Source organism: Saccopteryx bilineata, chromosome 6, assembly GCF_036850765.1.
Source record: "Saccopteryx bilineata isolate mSacBil1 chromosome 6, mSacBil1_pri_phased_curated, whole genome shotgun sequence".
NCBI lineage: Eukaryota > Metazoa > Chordata > Mammalia > Chiroptera > Emballonuridae > Saccopteryx > Saccopteryx bilineata.
In genome coordinates this window covers 104,795,048-104,817,233 of record NC_089495.1, presented here as the reverse complement: position 1 = coordinate 104,817,233, position 22,186 = coordinate 104,795,048, and the positions used below count along the sequence as shown (strand labels likewise).

The 22,186-nt window shown below is 44.1% G+C and overlaps 1 protein-coding gene across 1 annotated transcript; it reads left to right on the top strand.

The window, feature by feature from the left end:
* The first annotated feature begins 15,945 nt into the window (after positions 1-15,945).
* Positions 15,946-16,505, top strand: LOC136308074 (small ribosomal subunit protein uS17-like). Its single transcript, XM_066235219.1, has one exon. The coding sequence runs from the start codon at positions 15,984-15,986 to the stop codon at positions 16,458-16,460; it is 477 nt and encodes a 158-aa protein (XP_066091316.1). The 5' UTR covers positions 15,946-15,983; the 3' UTR covers positions 16,461-16,505.
* The last annotated feature ends 5,681 nt before the right edge of the window (positions 16,506-22,186 follow it).

Sequence of the window (22,186 nt, the reverse complement as noted above, 5' to 3'; positions counted from 1 at the left end):
GCCTTCCAGCTCGGCTTTGCGGAGGTGGGGGCGCGGGGCTGCTGGGCTGCGGAACTGTAGGGGAAGGACTAAGGGAGTGCAGACTGACTTATCAAAGTGCTAATTCCTCCTGTCCACTGGACGTCCCCAGTCAGAAAGTAGTGGTAAACTTGCACTTTTAAACATTTAATATTATTAGTTTCAGGTATAGAGCATAGTGGTTAGACATTTATACACCTTATGAGCGATCCTTCATAAATCTAGTACCCACCTGGCACCACACACAGTCATTACATTATTGACTATTCCCTAGACTGTACTTCTCATCCCCATGACAATTTTATAACTGCCAATATGTACTTCTAAACCCCTTCACCTTTTTCACCATCCCCCTCAAACCTGGCCCATCTGGCAGCCATCAGTATCTGTATCTATGTGGTCTTTGTATCTATGTGTTTGTTTCTGTTTGTTTGTTACTTTTTTATTTTTTAATTAATTTTAGAGAGAGAGAGAGCAACAGAGAGCGAAACACTGACCTATTGTCCGGCTTATCCATGCATTCATTGATTGGTTCTTGCATGTTCCTTGACCTGGGATGGGACCCACAACCTTGGCATAAGGGGACAATGCTCTAACAAATGAGCTACCCTGCCAGGACTGTTCCTTTCTTTTGTTTTTTAGATTCCACAAAAAGTAAAAGCATATGTTATTTGTCTTTCTCTGTCTGACTTATTTCACTTAGCTTAATATTCTCTGGTCTATCCATGTTGTGGCAAATGGTAAGATTTCATTCATTCTTATGGCCCAGTAACATTCCATTGTATATAGGTACCACATCACATCTTATTGATTCATTTGTCTATTGATGGGCACTTAGGTTGCCTCTATGTCTTGGCTATTGTACAATAAATAATGCTGCAATAAACATAGAGGTGCATATATTCTTTCTAATTAGTTTTGATTTATTTCTTCAGATAAATACCCAGAAGTGGGACTGCTGGGTTATATAGTGGTCCTATTTTAAAATTTTTTGAGGAAACTCCATACTGTTTTCCATTGTGGCTACATCAATTTTGCACTCCTTTTTTCTTTTAACCCAACTTTTTAACTTCAAAATTTACAAACCAACTGAAGGGTTGCGAGCATGGGCCTTTCAACAATATACCCTTCCCTAAATGCTATCCTTTTACAACTTTCGTGTTGTCTCTCGCTATAAAGATTTTGTTTCTCCTGAACCATTGGAAAGTTGCAAACAACACTGCTTCACCCCTAAGTACTTTACCATTATCACATATGAGAAACTTAATGCCATTTCAGTCATATCACTCAGTACACCATCTACACTGAAATTTCCTTTATCGTCTCCAAATGTTATAAACACACACACTTTTTTGTCAATTCAGGATCTACCCAAGAGTCACTTGTATTGCCTTTATGTAAACTTCTTTAGTTTACTAATCTAGTGCTAGTACTCTCACTTTTTAAAAAATATCTTTTGTAGCCCTGGCCGGATAGCTTAGTTGGCTAAATCATCATGACAAAGCACAGGGTTGCTGGTTTGATCCCGGTCAGGGCACATACATGAACAGATCAATGTTCCTGTCTGTCTCTCTCTCCCTTTCTCTCTCTCTAAAATCAATAAAATAAACATTAAAAATGGATTTGGAGAACCTCTAAGGCCTCCATCTTCTCAAGCTGACGTCTTCTTGATCAATAAACCTTTAAAAATATGTATCTTTTGTCATTTTAACATATTAGAAAAGTCCAGGACAGTTGTTTTGTAGATTGTGTCAAACTGGATTTATCAAACTATTGCTTCATGAATAGATCCAAATTGATAGATACATGAATTCACCAGAACTTCCAGCTGCCCTTTTGCTGTTCTGCTTGTCTATCTGACCCTACCCTTGCTTACTTACTATCGCCCCTGAAGCAGAACAGTTCTAGGAAGCTGGTGGTCAACTGCCCCAAGGAGAAGCATTCCAGGAAGCCGAAATCGTAGGACTGCAGAAGGGAGCATATCAGAACTGCTGATTCAACGCACACTTGCTCAAAGCTCTCCCCTATAAAATTTTGCCTCAGAGTCTGTTTCTGTGCCCTTCTCCCCGGAGAAGTGCCCGGGAGGGTTCCTTTCTTCCTTTCAATAAAGCAGCGGTTCTCAACCTGTGGGTCGCGACCCCGGTGGGGGTCGAATGACCAAAACACAGGGGTCGCCTAAAGCCATCGGAAAATACATATTTATTATACAATACATTTTTAAATAAAATATGTATTATACAATTTATATTTATTATACAAAATACATATTTATTACACAATACATTTTTAAATAAAATATGTATTATACAATACATTTTTAAATAAAATATGTATTTCCGATGGCTTTAGGCGACCCCTGTGTTTTAGTTGTTCGACCCCCACCAGGGTCACGACTCACAGGTTGAGAACCACTGCAATAAAGCCTGTTACTCTGGTCTTTTCGGACTCCCATGGATTCCAACACAAATTAAACTTTTTAGCAAGAAAAGTAGAAGGTGACGTTTATACTTCATAGAGAAGCACAGCATCATTTTGTCTAATTTTCCTGGATGCCAAGTTTGATATCTTGGTCAAGGTTTGGCATCTCTCTCCCAAAGATATCTCTCTCCCTCTGCAACAGAAAATATCTCCAATGATAGGCTAAAACCAAATTGGGGTACCACACATTGATGAACACATTGCATTCGTTATTACTTCTATGTTTATTAGCAGTCATTCCTGTTTAAAGAAGTGTATTGTCAAGGAGAGGAGGAGGAGGGTATGGGGGGATAAACGGTGATGGGCAGAGACTTGACTTGGGATGGTGAACACAATACAGTGTACAGAAAATGTGCTGGAGAATTGTGCACCTGAAACTTGTATAATTTTGTTACCCAGTGTCACAAAATAAGTTCAATTAAAATGTCACCAAATAAAGTTATTGAGTGCCACCTTTTCCTCCTTTTCTCTTCTTTTCTCCTTATCCTCTTACCCTTCACCACAGTCTTCCTCCACCCTCCTCCTTTTCAAGTAACAGTGTGGACTTCTAAATTCTTTTTAATTCAGTTATCATAATCAAATACCATTATTATTTTTGGTTTTCAAATTACCCATATTTGGCCAATGGAGTACTTCCTTGCTTTCTGACACAAGACCTAATAGTTCTTTATTGCTGTATCACTGATGTTAGCAGCTTAGAACAATGAACATTTACTACCTCATAGCATCTGTGGTTCAGAAATGCTGAGGGGTGTAGGTAGTTGCCTCTGGATCCAGGTTCCTCACAAGAATACAATCAAAGTGGCACTTGGGGGTTGCAGTCATCCAGAGGCTTGCCTGGGGGAGGATCTGCTTCCAAGCTTATGCAATTTTGCAGTTGGCAGGCCTCAGAAGATCTTCTTTCAAGCTCACTCATGTGGCTCTTGGTTGGCCTCAGGTCCTGCCGGCTGTCAGCCAGTGTCCTAGTTTCCTGGGGCTGCTGTAACAAATTACCACAGACTGGCTGGCTTTTAAAAATAGGACTTGATTCTCTCACAGTCCTGAAGACTAGAAGTCCAAAATCAGAATGTCTGCAGGGCCATGTTCTTGCTGAAGGCTCTGAGGGAGATGCTTCCTGCTGTTCCCCTAGCTTCGAGCGGATGCTAGCTATCCTTGGCATTCATGGCTTGAATCACATAACTCCAATTTCTGCATCTGCCTTCAAATGGCATTCTTCTCTCTGTCTGTGCCTCTCTCTGTCCAAGTTTCCTTCTTATAAGGACACCAGTTATTAGATTAGGGCCCATCCTAATTCAGCCTAACTTCATTTTAACTTGATTACATCTGCAATGACCCTACTTCTAAATAAGGTCACATTCACAGGTACAGGGTAGGTTAGGACTTCAACATATCTTTCAAGGAGTTACAGTTCAAACCATAAAAGCTAGAGATACCAGTGTCTTGCATTGTGGCCTCTCCATAAAACTACTCATGCCCTAGCCAAGTAGCTCAGTTGGTTAGAGTGTCATCCCACTACACCAAGGTTGTGGGTTTGATCCTCAGTCAGGGCACAAGAATCAACTAGTAAATTCATGGATAAGTGGAACAATTCAATGTTTCTTCTTCTCTCAAAAAAAAATTAATTAAAAAAAAAACTACTCATAACATTGCAGCTTACTTTGCCCTAGAGAGAGAGAGGAAAGAGAGGAAACAGGATTCCAAGCCACGGCCATTTTGTAACCTAACTTTCTGGTGACATTCCACTACTTCTGCTCTATTCTATTGTTATTGTTAACAATAAGTCCAGCCTACATTCAAAGGGAAAGATTAAGTTTGCCCGGGCGCTGAGGATGGCTCTGTGGCCTCTGCCTCAGGCGCTAGAATGGTTCTGATTGCGGCAGAGCATCGCCCCTGGTGGGCGTGCCAGGTGGATCCTGGTCGGGCGTATGCGGGAGTCTGTCTGATTGCCTCCCTGATTCCAACTTAAGAAAAATACAAAAAACAAACAAAAACAAAAAAACAAAGGGAAAGATTATGTAAGGGCATGACAAACAAGAAGCAGGTTACAATGGGCCATCATAGAGGCTGCCTACCACAGTATAGATATTTTTCTCTTACCTGTGCTTCTTCTCACAGCAAAGGCAACACACTTTATTCCACCTTGTTTTTTTCACATAACAATGTATAACGTGGCACTCCAGAGCAGTTCACCAGGGCCTTCCTCATCCTTCATTACTGCATCATAGTTCTCTGCTGTGTGGATGGAATCAAGGTATTTATTCAGCTTTCTATGGTGTGATAGCAGAATTCTAAAATGACCCTCAAGTTTCTTGGCCCCTGGTGGACATACACCTTCTCCCAGTTATTCAGTCAAACACTAATCTAGGTATGGCTGGGAAAGGGTTTTGCATATGTAAAAAAGTCCCAAGTCAGTTGACCCTATGATAAGGAGACTGTCTAGTGGGCTGGGCCCACTTTTACAAGCCTTTTGAAAGCAAAGAGCTTTCTCTAGCTTGTCTCAGAGGAAAGTCACAGCTTCAAGTCACAGGGAGGATTTGATGCACCAGCTTAAAGACAGAGAGTTGCAAAGAATGCCGTGACCTCAAGGAGCTGAGTGGCCCTGGGCTGACAGCCATTAAGGCAAAACAACCTCAGTCCTGCCACCACAAGAAACTAAATTCTGCCAAAAATAAGGGTGAGTTTAAAAGCAGATGCATAGATAAGTATCTAGATGAGAACTAAAACTGGCCAACTCCTTGATTTCAGCCTTGTGATATCCTGAGCAGAGAACACAGTCACACCACGCTCAGTTCTGATCCACAGAACTGTGAGCTCTACATGGGTGTTGCTTTAAGCTTGTGCTAATGTATTTTGCAGCAATAGAAAAACATTACGTGTGACATAGAGGTTATTTGCAATATTTTGTTATGACAAATAATGATTCCGCGAACAAACTTGTGCATATATTGTTTTTATTGGAGGAGGTGTAGCTTCAGGGTCAATTCCCAGATGGCTGGGTTGAAGAGTACTGCATATGCAAAAAAGCTGCATCTATTGGTGCAGAGTGCTCCTCCAGCAATCTTTATATGCAGTGGCTTATTACAACCAAAGAGGCATTATTTCCATGTGTCAGAAGAGGGAATTGAGGAATTGAGGTTGCAGGACCTAACAGCCTATGCCAGAACCAGGGCCCAGGGCCCTCTCGCTCTCACTTCCTTCTCCTGTTTCTCCAACGCATGCTTCAGTTTGGGCTTAAACCATCCCTCTTCTACTGGCCAGCTTGAATGCTGAGTCCCTGGAGTTTTGTGACCTAATATTTGTCAATACAATTTGGATGCGTTTTAAGTATTTGAATCCAGCCATAAAAAGAAGTTCTTGCCCTGGCCGGTTGGCTCAGCGGTAGAGCGTCGGCCTAGCGTGCGGAGGACCCGGGTTCGATTCCCGGCCAGGGCACACAGGAGAAGCGCCCATTTGCTTCTCCACCCCTCCGCCGCGCTTTCCTCTCTGTCTCTCTCTTCCCCTCCTGCAGCCAAGGCTCCATTGGAGCAAAGATGGCCCGGGCGCTGGGGATGGCTCTGTGGCCTCTGCCCCAGGCGCTAGAGTGGCTCTGGTCGCAACATGGCGACGCCCAGGATGGGCAGAGCATCGCCCCCTGGTGGGCAGAGCGTCGCCCCTGGTGGGCGTGCCGGGTGGATCCCGGTCGGGCGCATGCGGGAGTCTGTCTGACTGTCTCTCCCTGTTTCCAGCTTCAGAAAAATGAAAAAGAAAAAAAAAAAAAGAAGTTCTTTAGAATTTTACATTTAAACTAAACATGCTTTATCATATTTCTGGCTTATATTAAGATATATGTCTATCTTGCACAGGTCGGGTAGCTCAGTTGGTTTGAGAGCCATCCATATCTATGCACCAAGGTTGCAGGTTCAATCCCAGTTGGGACACACACAAGAATCAACCAGTGAATGCATAAATAAGTAGAATGACAAACTGATGTTTTTCTTTCCTCCTTCTCCTCCTTCTCTCTCCAAAATTAATCAATAAAGTAGGATGTATGCCTACTTATATTAGTTTTCATATTTTATAGTTTTCACAGAAGTGAGTTTGTCTTCTCTGAAAAGTAGGTAAGAAGTCGTAAAACTAAGGTAACTTTCAATTTGAAAGGTAAAATTTGGATAACTGAATGATGTAAGTTTGTTGCTGTTAAACTGTCAATTAGTGTTTCTACTCTTCAAAATAAAAACATTCAAAGTCCTGGATAGATGACCCAGTTGGTTAGAGCATCGCCCTAAAGCATAGAGGTTGCAGGTTCTATCCCCAGTCAAGGTACATACAGGAACAGATAGATGTTCCTGTCTGTCTGTCTGTCTCTTTCTCTCCATTCCTCTCTCACTAAAATCAATCAATAAAAATTTAAAAATAAATATATAAATAAAATAAAGACATTCAGTGATGTATAAAAAATAGTTCAATCCCCAATCCAATGGGAAAAGTCATTGAACTGCTTTTCTTTCTAGGGTAGGGAAAGACATACATGACTTTTCTTACCCCCACTCTTGTCCCACCAAGTCTTCTCAGACTCATGACTATGTGACATGTGTACACAAAAGCACTGATTTTCCCTTTACCTGCAGATCCTTTAGACACCTAAACGACACAACTAAGAGTAAAATAATTACAGTTCAGTCCTTTACAGAAGAAGTTTGCTGATCCCTGCTATAGCCTTTAGCATAATATGTGTTTAAATATTCCAGTCTGGTTTCTGCTGTGTTTTAACTATTGTATCCTCTGCCTGTTGGGGTTCATTTAGTACAGGGGCAATAGCACAGCCTCACGACAGTGTGGTAGCAAAAGCAACCATCGTGAGGCTCACAAAGACCTCCTGGCAGCCTGACAGGACAGAATTGTACCACAATTCTTTTAACACAATCAATGCAGCTTACACACTTAACCTAATTCTTTTGCACTTTCACTTTGAAATCACAATTATAGCCTGACCTGTGGTGGCATAGTGGATAAAGTATAAACCTAGAATGTTGAGGTCACTGCTTAGAAACCCTGGGCTTGCCCAGTCAAGGCACATATGGGACTTGATGCTTCCTGCTCCTCCCTTCTCTCCTTCCCTCTCTCCACCCCCCCCCCACTCTCCTCACTAAAATAAATAAATAAATAAATTAGCCTTGGGCAGTTGATTCAGTGGTAGAGTGTCAGCCTGGCATATGGATGTCCCAGGTTTGATCCCCAGTCAGGGCACACAGGGGAAGCACCCATCTGCTTCTCCATTCCTCCCCCTCTCGCTTTTCTCTCTCTCCCTCCCCCTTATCTCTTCTCCTCCCGTAGCCATGGCTCAATTGGAGCAAGTTGGCACTGAGGATGGTTCCATGGCCTTCACCTCAGGTGCTAAGAAGAGCTCAGTTGCTGAGCAACAGAGCTACATCCCAGGTGGGCAGAGCATCACCCCCAGTGGGCTTGCCAGGTGGATTCCGGTTGGGGCACATGCATGATTCTGTCTCTGCCTCCCCTCCTCTGACTGAATAAAATAAAATAAAATAAAATCACAAGTATAGGCCCTGGCCAGCTCAGTAGATAGAGTGTAAAGCCTGGTGAATGGACGTCCCAGTCGATTTACAGTCAGGGAACACAAGAGAAGCAACTATCTGTTTCTCTTCCCCTCTCTCTCCCCCTTCTCTCTCTCTTTCCCTCCAGCAGACAGTGGCTCATTGGTTTGAGAGTCAGCCTCAGGCACTGAGGATAGCTCTGTTGGTTCCAGCATCAGCCCCAGATAGGGGTTGCTGGGTGGATCCCAATTGGGGCGCATGTAGGAGTCTGTCTCTCCATTTCCCTTCCTTTCACTTGAAGAAAACAAAGTATTCAGCATGACAAGCACAGAGGTTGCCAAGCCTATCCCCAGTCATGGTACATACAGGAGCAGCGATGTCCCTATCTCTCTATCTTTCTCTCCCTGACTCTCTCTAAATGAAAAGAAGAAGAAGAAAAAGAAAAAAACTTACCATGAGGATCTGGCATCTGACCTGTGGAAACTTAAAAGTTAATAATCTTCTTATAATTCTCAGTTTTCTTAAAAGTAAAAATGATGGTCAGTGCCTGACCTGTGGTGGCGCAGTGGATAAAGCGTCGACCTGGAAATGCTGAGGTCGCCGGTTCAAAACCCTGGACTTGCCTGGTCAAGGCACATATGGGAGTTGATGCTTCCTGCTCCTTCTCTCTGTCTCTCTCTCTCTCCCTTTCTCTCTCCTCTAAAAATGAATAAATAAAATTTTTAAAAAATCTTAAAAAAAATTATGGTCATACTTTCATCAGAGACTTTGTAAGAATTAAGGGAAATAAATGAAATGATGAGCACAGTACTCTGCATATAAGAAATATTATTGCCCTGGCCGGTTGGCTCAGCGGTAGAGCGTCGGCCTAGCGTGCGGAGGACCCGGGTTCGATTCCCGGCCAGGGCACACAGGAGAGGCGCCCATTTGCTTCTCCACCCCTCCGCCGCACTTTCCTCTCTGTCTCTCTCTTCCCCTCCCGCAGCCAGGCTCCATTGGAGCAAAGATGGCCCGGGCGCTGGGGATGGCTCTGTGGCCTCTGCCTCAGGCGCTAGAGTGGCTCTGGTCGCAACATGGCGACGCCCAGGATGGGCAAAGCATCGCCCCCTGGTGGGCAGAGCATCGCCCCTGGTGGGCGTGCCGGGTGGATCCCGGTTGGGCGCATGCGGGAGTCTGTCTGACTGTCTCTCCCTGTTTCCAGCTTCAGAAAAATGAAAAAAAAAAAAAAAAGAAAAAAAAAAGAAATACTATTACCACTGTTAGCGTGACCACCTTCATGATCATTGTAATTCTAAATGTCTTGTCATGCTATATAAAAAGGCCCACTACATTCAGGTCAAACCAGTACTGCTGAATAAGTAAGAGTTAAAAATTAAAGCCTTCAATATTATTTAGTGGTTTTGTCTTAAGCTTTATACTCAGCACTTTCAACTAACTTTTAGTGAGTAATAATACATTTTCAAAAATGAAGCCTGACCAGGCAGTGGCACAGTGGATAGAGCATTGAACTGGGACACGGAGGACCCAGATTTGAAACCCCAAGGTCACCCGCTTGAGCGCAGGGTCACTGGCTTGAGCATAGAATCATAGACATGACCCCATGGTCGCTGGCTTGAGCCCAAAGGTCGCTGGCTTGAATCCCAAGGTCACTGGCTTGAACTCAAGGTCACTGGCTTGAGCAAGGGGTCACTTGCTCTGCTGTAGGCCCTCCAGTCAAAGCACATATGAGAAAGCAATCAATGAACTAAGGTGCTGCAATGAAGAATTGATGCTTCTCATCTCTCTCCTTTCCTGTCTGTCTGTCCCTCTCTCTGTCTTTGTCACACACACAAAAATAAATTAAAAGAAAAACAACAATACACACAGACCAAAATGGCTACTAACTTGCTCTTATGATTAGTTAGGTCTGGTTATATCTATGGAACACTAAGAAAACTAACCAATTCAACATGATTTTTAAACAAAAATCAAATTAAGTCTTAAGTGTAATCATCTGCATTTTTTTAGCTAAACATTTTTTATTTATTTACTTATTTATTTGTATTTTTCTGAAGCTGGAAACAGGGAGAGACAGTCAGACAGACTCCCGCATGCACCTGACCTGGATCCACCCGACACGCCCACCAGGGGCGAAGCTCTGCCCACCAGGGGCGAAGCTCTGCCCACCAGGGGGCGATGCTCTGCCCCTCTGGGGCGTTGCTATGTTGCGACCAGAGCCACTCTAGAGCCTGAAGCAGAGGCCACAGAGCCATCCCCAGTGCCCGGGCCATCTTTGCTCCAATGGAGCCTTAGCTGCAGGAGGGGAAGAGAGAGACAGAGAGGAAGGAGAGGGGGAGGGGTGGAGAAGCAGATGGGCGCTTCTCCTGTGTGCCCTGGCCGGAATCGAACCCGGGACTTCTGCACACCAGGCCGACGCTCTACCACTGAGCCAACTGGCCAGGGCCTTAGCTAAACATCTGACTAAATATTTTACTAATTTTCTGGGTTGCCTTCATGTATACACTGCCTGAGAAAATCATCAGACTAAAGTTTATCAGAAGCAAAATTAAAAAAGCAAATTGCAATCTCCAACAGATAGAATTGGCTTTTTCCACGAAAAAGGACTTGGGGGACTGTAAGTGATCTGAGACTCCCAATGCTGCAAGGAACAACAGGTGGCTTCCATGGGATAATTTTAGCCGGAGTTCTCTGCAGCAGTCTTCTTGCAAGTGAAAAGGAGGTCAGTGCCCTAGCCTGTGGCTCCAGAAATGCCCTAGAATGTTCAAATACATTCACAAAATAATTGGGGACAGCAAAGCCAAGGCTGACACCGTTTTACCACTGGCAAGTTGAAAAGTTGTACAACCCTAGGAAAGCCATGTCCTTAGTTCTTGGCACTTGCCCTAGGCGCAGACTGTCATGCTCAGTCTTTGCCTCTGAGAAAGAGTATACAAGAGCTTAGCACAAGGGCTCTGAACATGCCCGTGACATTACCATCCTGGTAATATTTAAGGGGGTCAGGGCAGCAGGCAAGGCCTGAGGCTGCCAATGTTCACATCTGAGCAGTTCTGACAGAACCATAGCCATTTATGTCCATGGTTTTTTTTTTTTAATATTTTATTTATTGATTTTTAGAGAGAAGGGAGAGAGAGAGAGAAGGGGAAGGAGCAGGAAGCATCAACTCCCATATGTGCCTTGACCAGGCAATCCCAAGGTTTTGAACTGGCAACCTCAGTGTTCCAGGTCGACGCTTGATCCCACTGCGCCACCACAGGTCAGGCCGCCCATGGCTTTCAAACTTGTTAAACTGTAACCCACATTAAGAAACATTATTTTGCATCATGACATAGTATATGCACACGCACACACGCACACACTGAGGCAAACATTTCAGAAACGAATACTTACACTATGACTACTTTGTACTCTGATATTTATTAGTCCATTTTATTTTCTTCTTTGTTCAGAATGTTCTAAACCCTCGGTTTGAAAAATAGTGATTATAAAAGTCATATCAAATCATAATCTTTTTAAGCTATTCTATAATTTGAGGAGCCTACATGGCCTTTTTCTTTTCTTTCTTTTTTAATCTCTAGAGTCAGACAATGTGAGTCATAAAGAAAGGGGCAGCCACTGTCTGACTGTGGGCAACGCTCTCAGAGTCTCTTATGAAACAGCAATACTGTACCTGCCTTGCACCTTCAAGAACCTGTGTGAGGACCCATCCCTCGAGCCGATCAGTGACAGTGCCAAGGAGGGTAAAGGGCTTTGGCAGTAAACATTGTTGTCCAGGTTGAATAGTAACTGGCCCTCTGGTGATTCATTCTGAGGCCTCAGCCTGGAAAGGTTTTCTCCCAGCAGGGGTGAAGCAAAGACAGACTCCGTTCTCCTGTCAGACCAAAGCCACTCATGGCCTTGTACCTGCCACAGTTTGATCATCATGTGTTGTGTTTGTGTGAATTTAACTGCTAAGCCATTGTAAAATGGTTAAACAATAAATCTTCAGCAAATAGCTTCTCATTGAACTTCTGCAGCTGAGGGACATTTGAAGGGATAATAGGAGGCTTCTGAGAATTGGGAGAGTTGTAAAGGAACATTTAGTCAGGAAGATAGCTTTCTGTTATATAACATCTATAAAGAAATGTAGGCCTGGCCATGCAGTTCAGTCGATTAGAGTGTCGTCCTGATACACCAAGGCTGCCGGTTCTATCCCCACTCAGGACACAGATGAGAATCAATCAATGAATGCATACATAAGTGGAACAACAGATCGATGTTTCTCTCTCTCTCTCCCTCCCTCCCTCCTTTACTTCCTCTTTCTATTGATTTTACAGAAAGAGGCAAGGGATGGAGGAGAGGAGAGAAGTATCAACTTATAGTTGCTTCAGTTTAGTTGTATGTGCCATAAATGCCGGCAAGCCCTGGGCCTCAAACCTGCCATCTCTGCCTTCCAGCTTGAAACTCCATCCACTTCTCTCTCTCTAAAATTAATTTTAAAAAATATTTTTTCCCTGACCTGTGGTGACTCAGTAGATAAAGTGTTGACCTGGAATGCTAAGATCGCCAGTTCAAAACCCCAGGCTTGCCGGGTCAAGGCACGTGCGGAAAGCAATGCTGCAGGTTGATGCTGCCTGCTTCTCCCCCGCTTTCTCCCTCTTTCTCTCCTTTCTCTAAATTCAATAAAATAAAATCTTTAATAGTAATAATAATAAAATAAAAAATTGTTGGCATTCTCCCTCCCAGGAGCATGCCTGTGCCTTTCCCTTCCCCCTCCCCATCTTCCCCACAGGTATGTATCTCCTAAACCCTAAGGGAGACTTGCACCAGGGGAGCAGCGGGCAGCAGCAGCTCCTCCCGGCCTAACCTCTGAACCTGGCTCCAAGGCCTCCTTTTCTCTGACTTCTCTCCCAGTCTCTCTCCTGTTGCTCCTTCTCTTCTAAGCCCTTCCTTGTTTCACTGTCCTCAGTTTTAATAAACTTACTCTAAAATTTTTTAAATTAATTTTTCTATTGATTTGAGAGAGAGAAAAAAAAGAGAGAAATATCAATTTGTTGTTCCACTTAGTTGTGCACTCATTGGTTGCTTCTCATATGTGCCTTGACCAGGGGTCAAACCCACAACCTTGGTGCACTGGGACAATGCTCTATCTACTGAGCAACCTGGCCAGTGCCAAAAAAATTTAAAAAAACAACAACAAAAAAACAGAAGTTTAGGTGCATAAATCTATGGCCCCTGTGAGTCTGGAAGCAGCATCCAAGTCTTTCAACACATAGGATCAGATCAACAGCATTCATGAATGCTTAATCAAAAGCATATCTTTTGGGTCTGGAAAGAGGCGATGGTTGTACAACGTTATGAATGAAGTAAGTGCCATCAAATATACTTTAAAAATGGTTGCTTTATCTAATTTGAATTTTAATATTTTAAAAATGGGGAAAAAATATCTCAGAATATATACCATTGGGGCAAAGAGAATGTAGGTTTTTGTTGTATCATTTGTTCTAGTTTCCTGGCACTCTAGATAATCAGAGCAGAAAATTTTTTAGGGCTTTAACTTTGAACAAATGAAGATAGAAAGGCAGGTAACTCTTTATAAATTGTAAACCAGCTGTAATCAAAAAAAAATTTTTAAATGGCCAGTTTGACATGGTCAGCAAACAGCCTCAACCTGAGGATCCAAGACTAGCTATTGCTCCATTACCTCCTCTGTTATGTCTCTGGAACCTACATCCCACAATCTCCACCTGAGGTAAACAGAGTGGCAGTACCTGGTGCATCACCCCATCACACTCGTGGACCAGGGAGCCATTGCTGGGCCAGACAGAGGCCTGAAGTGACCCTGAGCGGGTATCCACCCCACAGGGGCAGCTCTAGGAGACCATGGAGGCTGTTCAGTCCTCTCCCAGGATGTTTGATACAGGACACAGGAGAAAGTCTGCTGGTGAACGCATGAGCAGTAGCTTCAGAGGCCAGATGTCTAAGTCTCATTGTGGCAGAGCTCCAAAGCTGGGATTCACAATTGCTCAGTTCTGAAGCCTCACCTACCAGGTGTTGTTCTGATGGTGTTACCAGAGCTCCTATTGAAGTAACAGGGCGATGACCTCATCCAGACCGTCTACATGGCCTGACCTGACGCTGTAGCCTGAGACAACTTTCGGTCTCCTGGAAGTAACCTGAGGAGGTGTCTGTGCCTTGAAACCAGGGAGAGTCTAATTTACATATAAGTGCCACAAAAGGAAGCAACCAAAAAGATCTGGGCTACTCTTTGCTCCCCTGAAAAAGGCTGGTTGGGCTACTCTCTGACGTAGTTGCAGGCGCCTTCCTCATCTGCCCTCAGCTTCACCAGCCTCCACTACAGAAGCTGAGAGAGAAAAGCACTTCTTTCCTGTGTGGCCAGTATCTGTGGCCACCATGAGGAGCCACTGCGCCACTTCACCCGCAGGTGTTGTAAAGTACCAAAAGCTACAGAATTAATATTAATATTTTGGGAGGCCTGAAGAACATTTTATTAATGTAATTAGAGTTAAGGTGTGCAGAGAAATTGTGAGAGTAGTCTCTGTACTGTGTGATTGGCATGACCAGGATGGCCCTTGGCATTGTATTATAAATGTAAAGGGGAGGAAGACATGGATTCCCAGACATTCCACCACATCTGTGGGGAAAGGGGTGAATGGCTAGCTAGGTGCAGGGAGAGAAAAGCCAAAATAAACCTTTTCTTATAGCAATGAACCATTTGCGGGCATTTGTCCCTGTAAGGTCGGTGGATAGAGGGCTGGTCACGTGGGGAACTTAGGCTCCGGGAACTTTGGCTAGGACCGCCCACAGTCAAGCGCGCCAAAAAGAAATTTCCTAGGACTCCTTGGAAACAAAAGCGATTGACTGTCAGCCAGTAAGATTTCTCTACGTCATAGTAGCTCCACTTCCCTAGAGGGACCCTTTAAATATCTCCCTAGCCTCCATCTTGCACCTCCATTTCTCTTTCTTTCCTCGGGGCCAGGGAAGCTTGCCGGGCGGGGTGTGCGCTCTGTACTCAATAAAGCTGTTTATTATTCCACACTTTGCGGCTCTGGCCCCGTTCCTTCCTTCTGGGCGGGGAAAAATACCTTACAGTCCCCACAGAAACTACCTCTCCTATGTAAATGCATGTGGTTAACACGTGTGACTCTAGACAGAGAGATAGCAGATGAACACTAGAAAATATAGAAATGCCTTTTAATATGTAAAGAGACATCTTTCTACCATTGTGTTGATTTGTAAATTTTGTTTTCTCCAAAATGATGTATGGCTTGCAAATTGAACATGGTCTTATCATATTAAAGGACATATGACTATAACCAATAGTAGTAAAGGGCTCCTAATTACAATTTTTGCTTCTGTACTTCCCACTTACAAAACTATAAAAACTAAATAGAACAAAGGGCCAGCGCGCTCTCCCTCAGACGGAGTTGCCGCCGCTTGGCCAAGCTAGACAATAAAGCTTTGATGTGTAATCGACGGACTTTGTTCATGTCTTCAATGTTTCGGGTCCCTCCGGATTAGGCTTAACAACCATCATAGCTGCCTCACCAAAGCAGGTTTGCATTTGATTCGGATCTATTGTAAAGAAGCAACACAGCAGAAAACTGATTGGCCATTTTTCTTTAATCCTAGCTCGCACCCGGCAAACGAGTAAATACAGCGGGAAACACTTCCCTTTCCATTCAGGGCTCCCAAAGCCACTGACTCACCCAAGTTATCCTAGAGTCAAAGGCTTCCACTTCACCAGTCTTATTCACCTATGTTCCCCATCTCCTTCTCCTCCTCGAACTGGTTTCTCCTTCACCATTTTGCCATTTTGGCCGCCTCCTCCATGTGGCCTCCCTGCCCTGCTCCAGCACGGGCTTCTCCCTACAAGAACGTGGCCACTCTCCTCCAAAATGGCCTCCTAGCTCCTCCTTTTAAAACCTTTTGGATTCCTTTTACCAGGCGGCCGCAAAGATGGCAGACATTCAGACGGAGCGTGCCTACCAAAAGCAGCCCACCATCTTTCAAAATAAGAAGAGGGTGCTGCTTGGAGAAACTGGTAAAGAGAAGCTTCCGCGGTACTACAAGAACATCGGCCTGGGTTTCAAGACACCCGAAGAGGCCATTGAAGGCACCTACATCGACAAGAAATGCCCCTTTACCGGAAATGTCTCCATCAGGGGGCGCATCTTGTCTGGCGTGGTAACCAAAATGAAGATGCAGAGGACCATTGTTATCCGCCGAGACTACCTCCACTACATCCAGAAGTATAACCACTTTGAGAAGCGCCATAAGAACATGTCAGTGCACCTGTCCCCCTGCTTCAGAGATGTCCAGATTGGTGATATTGTCTCTGTGGGGGAGTGCCGACCCCTGAGCAAGACCGTACACTTCAACGTGCTCAAGGTCACCAAGGCTGCTGGCACCAAGAAACAGTTCCAGAAGTTTTGAAACTAGGTGCCTGTTCACTCAAAATAAAGTTATTTTCTCAGTCAAAAAAAACACACAACAAAAAACCTTTTGGAGCAAAAGCCCTCCCCCAACACACATTAGTATAACCAAGCCCCTTCACAAGCAAGAAGGGCATTAATATTATCAAGTGGGCGACAGGCAGTGCCATCTTTAACAAAAAGAGTGAACAAAACCAGAAAATACAGATTTTACAACTCATTTGCCCAACACTTCCCCATGCTTCTTGTTGGTCAAATAAGTTTGTAAACTATGGTTTTTATGTTTGCTCGTTTGTGGTTTGCATTGGAGGCTGGGCAGCGCCAGCCAGGTATATGTGGTCTGTGAAATAGAAAATTACCTTCCTGCTTGGGAAGGGCCATTGTTTTGCTAATGTCTGCTGGAGGAGAGGTTTTCACGCCAGAAAGTTTTGAAAAGAGCAAAGAAGAAGGAGAAGAGTGCTGAGAGAGAAGCCATGTTTTACTGGGAGAGCAGAGAGAATGCAGAGTGCTGAAGAGGAAGCCAGTTTGTGTAGAGAGGAGAAGGTGTGTGGATAGGGGACCAGAGATGAGGAGCTTTTGTGAGCTCCACTGAGATTGGTGAGGCCTTTGACTCTAGGAGGAACCAGAGAAGATTCTCCTTGCTGTGGAACCGGAGGGAAGTGTTCTCCCTGTATCTGTTGCTCGTTGGCTGGTGAGACACTTTAATAAAGGAATAGCCCACCATTTTTTGGCTCCACAGTTTCTTTACCATCTGCCTGAATCCAATGAGAACCTGCATATGAATGGCCACGATGATGGTGGCCCTTGGCCTTACACTTCTGCAGCGAAGTGTGGCCGAATGACAAGTTCTGGTCAGTGAGACAAAATGGAACTCTTGGGGGCTTACGGGGAAGTGACTGAGGAAGCTTTTTTTTTTTTAATTTTGAAAATTAAATTGAACAGGGTGACATTGGTCAACAAGAGAACATAGATTCCAGGCAAACATCTCCACATGATCTGGACAGTCCATTATGTTGTATGCCCATCACCCAAATAAGGTAAGGGAGGATGAGGAAGCTTTTATTGCTGTATGAAAAGGCCAGGTCCAGGAGCAGTGGTCCTTGACACTGCCCCTCCCCTATCCTCCTGCCTGTTTACAAACATGGTGCCTGGAGCCCAGGCACAAAATGATAGCAGCTCCAGACTTCTTGTTCTGTTAGAAAAAATATCACTTTAACTAGCTGTCTTTACTTGCAGTTTTCCTAACTGATAACACTGTCCATGTAAAACTAATAACAAATTATGTCTTTATAGATGTATAACTTTCTTAAGTAAATTTTTGAGTAAATCGTATGTTATTGATTCCATAGTAGAATCCAATCATTCCAAATACTTCTTATAAAATCTCCAGTTTGAAAAGTTACTTTGGGTTTTGTTAAGGAGAGAGAGGCACACAGGGTACCCAGCTTCTGCATAGGTCAGTGCCCAGGTTCTGTGGAGGCAACCAAAAGGGAATGATTTATATTTGAATGTGCCTCCTCTTAAACAGACATGGCCCATGTGGGCTACTGTACACATTTCACGCAATGAGAATGTGAAGAAAATTTCTGTACATAATTAAGCACTTTTAATCATTGCTTATGTGAAAGGGAACTATTCTGAATCAATACAGCCTATATAAAATTATGAGAGAATGATTCTTAGAAAATACAATGCCACACACATATTAAGCATCTTCCTAAAATGTTCAGTGTACTTATGAGTTAAAGAGCACATACTTAGCTAGCCCACATAATATGAGCTCTAATTCAAACACTCAACAAATACTGGGTAACCAACAAATTCTTCTGCAAAAGGCAGAAGCAGCAGCAGCCATACTTCAACCCTTGTCTTACTCTGGAACTGATAACAATGTTGTGTGGGGTTTCCCTTATCATCACCCTCCTTCCCCACAAGTCAAGGCCAGATCTTACTTGATGGTTTGAGTCACATGAACATGCACTCCTCTTAGACTAGATAAATGCCAAACTTGTTCTATTAACACCGCAGAAGGTTATGTAGATGACCAGGAAGCCCTGGCCTTCATTTGAATTTTCCAACAGCCTGGGAAAAATCCTGCAGCCAGAGCTACGAGGAGCCACAGTGCCCCGTTACCCTTTCACCTAGTTACCTAAAAAAACCTTAACTAGACCTTGGCTGGGGCATATCGATCTATTCAAGAGAATGCCCTCCATCCTTTGATGTCTCTTTCCAAAATTAAAAAAAATAAAATTGTCCTGCATAAACAGAATGGCCTTTTCCGCAAATATGTCTCCTTTAATCACAATCCATGGAAAAATAAAAACTAATGGATGATTTGACAAATTGGTTTGTGTGTGGTATCCACTGCACTCTTTCTATTTGTGCTGTTAAAAAAAATCTTAATGGGACGGCCAGAGGCTTTCCTAGACGTGACTATATCATACGCAGCATGATGTGAGTGCTTAATAAATGTTAGGTAAATTCTAATCAGTAAAGCCACCTGGAAATTTACAAGCTTACACTAAGAATTGTTCTCCGTCTCTCATTTTCTGTGAGAATTCCCTGCGAATACCATCAGGACTTGTTCCTGATGAATGTCTTTAAGTTTGCACTTTATTACTTGCTCTCATCCAGGAACACTTTACCTTAACCTGAGCCACAACAGCTGGTTCCAGCAAGAATAAGAAGAAGGAACACTGTCTAACTGTAGTTCGCACAGACCCCTGGGAGAGGGGTGTTACCACACCCTCTCATATAAGACAATGGGAGTTTCCATTGCTAATTTTGTCTGACTCCAGTTGGCAAATTTCACTTCCTTTGAAGATGTATATTCATTTAATTTTCTGGCCCAGGAAACTACAATTGAATTTCTAGCCAGGAGTGTGTACCTTGAACCTTGAGTCCTGTTTCCTTTGTGTTTAGTAGAGAGTGAAAACATCCCCAGGAGGGAAGGAAAAAAAGACTTATAAAACCTGTGGAGAGTGGTAGGTAAAATTGAAACTCCCACATTTGACCATCAATCCTATGTGCAGCTTTGAAAATAAATATTATTCCTCATTTAGTTCATTTTTATGTTCATACGTTCATGTATTTAACAATTACTGACCAAGTGCCATGCTGGGTGCAAGTGGGGAAATTTCTTTGCCTTGACAATTTATGGTCTGATAGAAGAGAAAAAAGTAGCCCCAAAATTACATAATAGTCTGAACAGACTTTTGAAAGGCTTCCTGTAGTGGGGAGCACACTTGAGCGGAGCGAGTCTTCAAGTATGAACGTAGATTTCACGGTTGAAGAGCTCAGTTAAGACGGTGGCAGGGGACTCGGAGAGTAGAGGCAGGAGCGTCGAAGGAGGTGAGAATCCACAGAGCAAGACTGACTGCTGTAGAGATGGAAGTGAAGTGGTTGAGCCAAACACTGGTTCCTGGCTTGTGTCCAAAGGTGTCTGGTGGTGCCACTCACAGAGCAGAGAGAGGCCAAAGGGGCAGGTTAGAAGTAAAGGTGATGATCCTGTTTGAGGAGTGCTGGTTGAAGGTGTCTAAGAGACTACTTGGAAGTGTCTAAGATTTAATTTGCTATATGGGTCCAGAGCTCAGAAATTAGGTAGGAGCTAGAAATGACTGGAGACTCATTGAAGTTACACAAGCAATAGCCGAATCATAGCTCGGGCGGAGGGCTCCTAGGGGCAGTGAGGTGATGGCATCCGGGAAGAACATTCCTCAGGATATGCCAACATGGAGACATGAGCCAGAGAAATGTGGGCAAGGGCTCAGTGCCCCCAAGGAGGGAGTGGCCAACACTCACCCAAAGGACAAATGGGATCAGTTTTGGGGTGAGGGAGTATCACCTTTTCTTATGAGTAAAAAGTGAAGAACTAACAGGATGAAAAAGTGATCTGAAGAAGAAGAAAAGGCAAATTATACTGCCAGAGACACACTGAGGTTGAATTATCTACGGCAATTTGTGGCATATGTACTAGCTCAGGAGTTCAAAAGCATCACGTGCCCACAAAAGATGAGGAAGCACAGTAGAGGTCTTTTGGGTCACCTCTGTCATCAACAAGCTGGGTGATGTTGTGCATTTGACCATATTTTAGCAAAGAGGTGTGCCTGGGTGACTTCTAAGTTTTCTTCTTCCTCAAAGAGGGACTCCCTTAACACAGATGGTGTCCAAGCCCTGTCCCCAGTTAACCTTCTCAAAGGGTCCTATTGAGCCCAGGGAAGCAAATTATACCAGGTTCAGGGGTGGATGGAACGAGGTCTATGCACAGAGATCTTCAATCCCCAAAACCCTGGAGCTCCTGGTTTCCTGGTTAGAAGCCCTGGCTTAGCAGGGTCACTGGTGCCTGCAGTTAGACCCCAGGGTGTGCCATGTTGCTGGCTGAGACCCCCTGCCTATTGGTCTGCAAAGCAGAGGAGCTGAGTTCAAGCAGATATGCATCAGTCTCCGCATTCCTCTCAGCTTTTCACGACTGTGCCACAAGCTTGTCCCAGACCTTTAGCCTGCACGCTGTGCCAGGTTCCAGCACAACAGTGGCCTTTCTGATCAGAAAGTGAAAACAACTGGCCTATTTTGCAGAGTTAAGAGCTCAGAGCTGCTCTATCAAAAATTAAACCTTTTAAGCCTGACCAGTGGTAGCACAGTGGATAGAGCACTGACTTGGGATGCTGAGGTCCTGGATTCAAAATCCTGAGGTCACTGGCTTCTGTGCAGGGTCATCAGCTTAAGCGTGGGATCATCGATGTAATCCCATGGTTGCTGGCTTGAGCCCAAAGTTCACTGGCTTGAAGCCCAAGGTCACTAGCTTGAGCAAGGGCTCACTGGCTCAGCTGGAGCCCCCTGGTCAAGGCATGTATGAGAAACAATCAATGAACAACTAAAGTGATGCAACTATGAGTTGATGCTTCTCATCTCTTGCCCTTTCTGTTTGGCAGTCTCTCGCTCGCTAAAATAATAATACTAACAACAACAGAAGTTCTAGGGCATTAATGCCCCCATGGATGAAACTTGACAAATTGGGAATAGAAACAGGAGGGAGCCAGGCAGATACCATTTTCCTCCTTTCTCTATGAACTACTTCGAGGTATAGTTCTCTTTGCTATTCAGTAACTGCTGTGTCTCTTCACCACTGATTGCAAAGCAGAAGCCAGGGCAGTAACATATCTCAGCGTGAAGCTACAGATCTTTCCTTGCTTCACCATTTTCTCTCACCCTAATTGCCCAGAGCTTGTACCCCTAAAGAAAGGTTTAGCATGCTAACTGTGCCTCAGGTACAGCTTTCTAGAAGACAAGGCTTAGGCAGCAGCCAATGTGCACATGTCTCAGCTAAGAAGCTCATTTCTAATTCAGATGCTCTGGTACTCACTCCGCAGAAGCCAAGAATTCTCAGAAACCACATGTATTCATTTTATACTGCTGCTATCACAAGTAATCACAAACATGGTGGCTTAAAAGAAAGCAAATTTCTTCTCTGTTATGGAGGTCAGAAGTCTAAGATCAGGCCCTGACCAGTTAGCTCAGTACTAGAGCATTGGCCCAAGTGTGGGTGTCCCAGGTTTGATTCCCAGTCAGGGCACACAGGAGAAGCAACTACCTGCTTCTCCACCCCTCCCCCTTCTCTCTTTCTTTCTCTCTCTCTTTTCTCCTCCCATAGCCATGGCTTGATTGGTTCAAGTGAATTGGCCTTGAGTGCTGAGGATGGCTCCGTGGCCTCTGCCTCAGGTGTTAAAA

Excerpts from the sequence above, each read along its gene's own strand:
- LOC136308074 (XM_066235219.1), top strand. The coding sequence starts at position 15,984 with ATGGCAGACATTCAGACGGAGCGTGCCTACCAAAAGCAGCCCACCATC.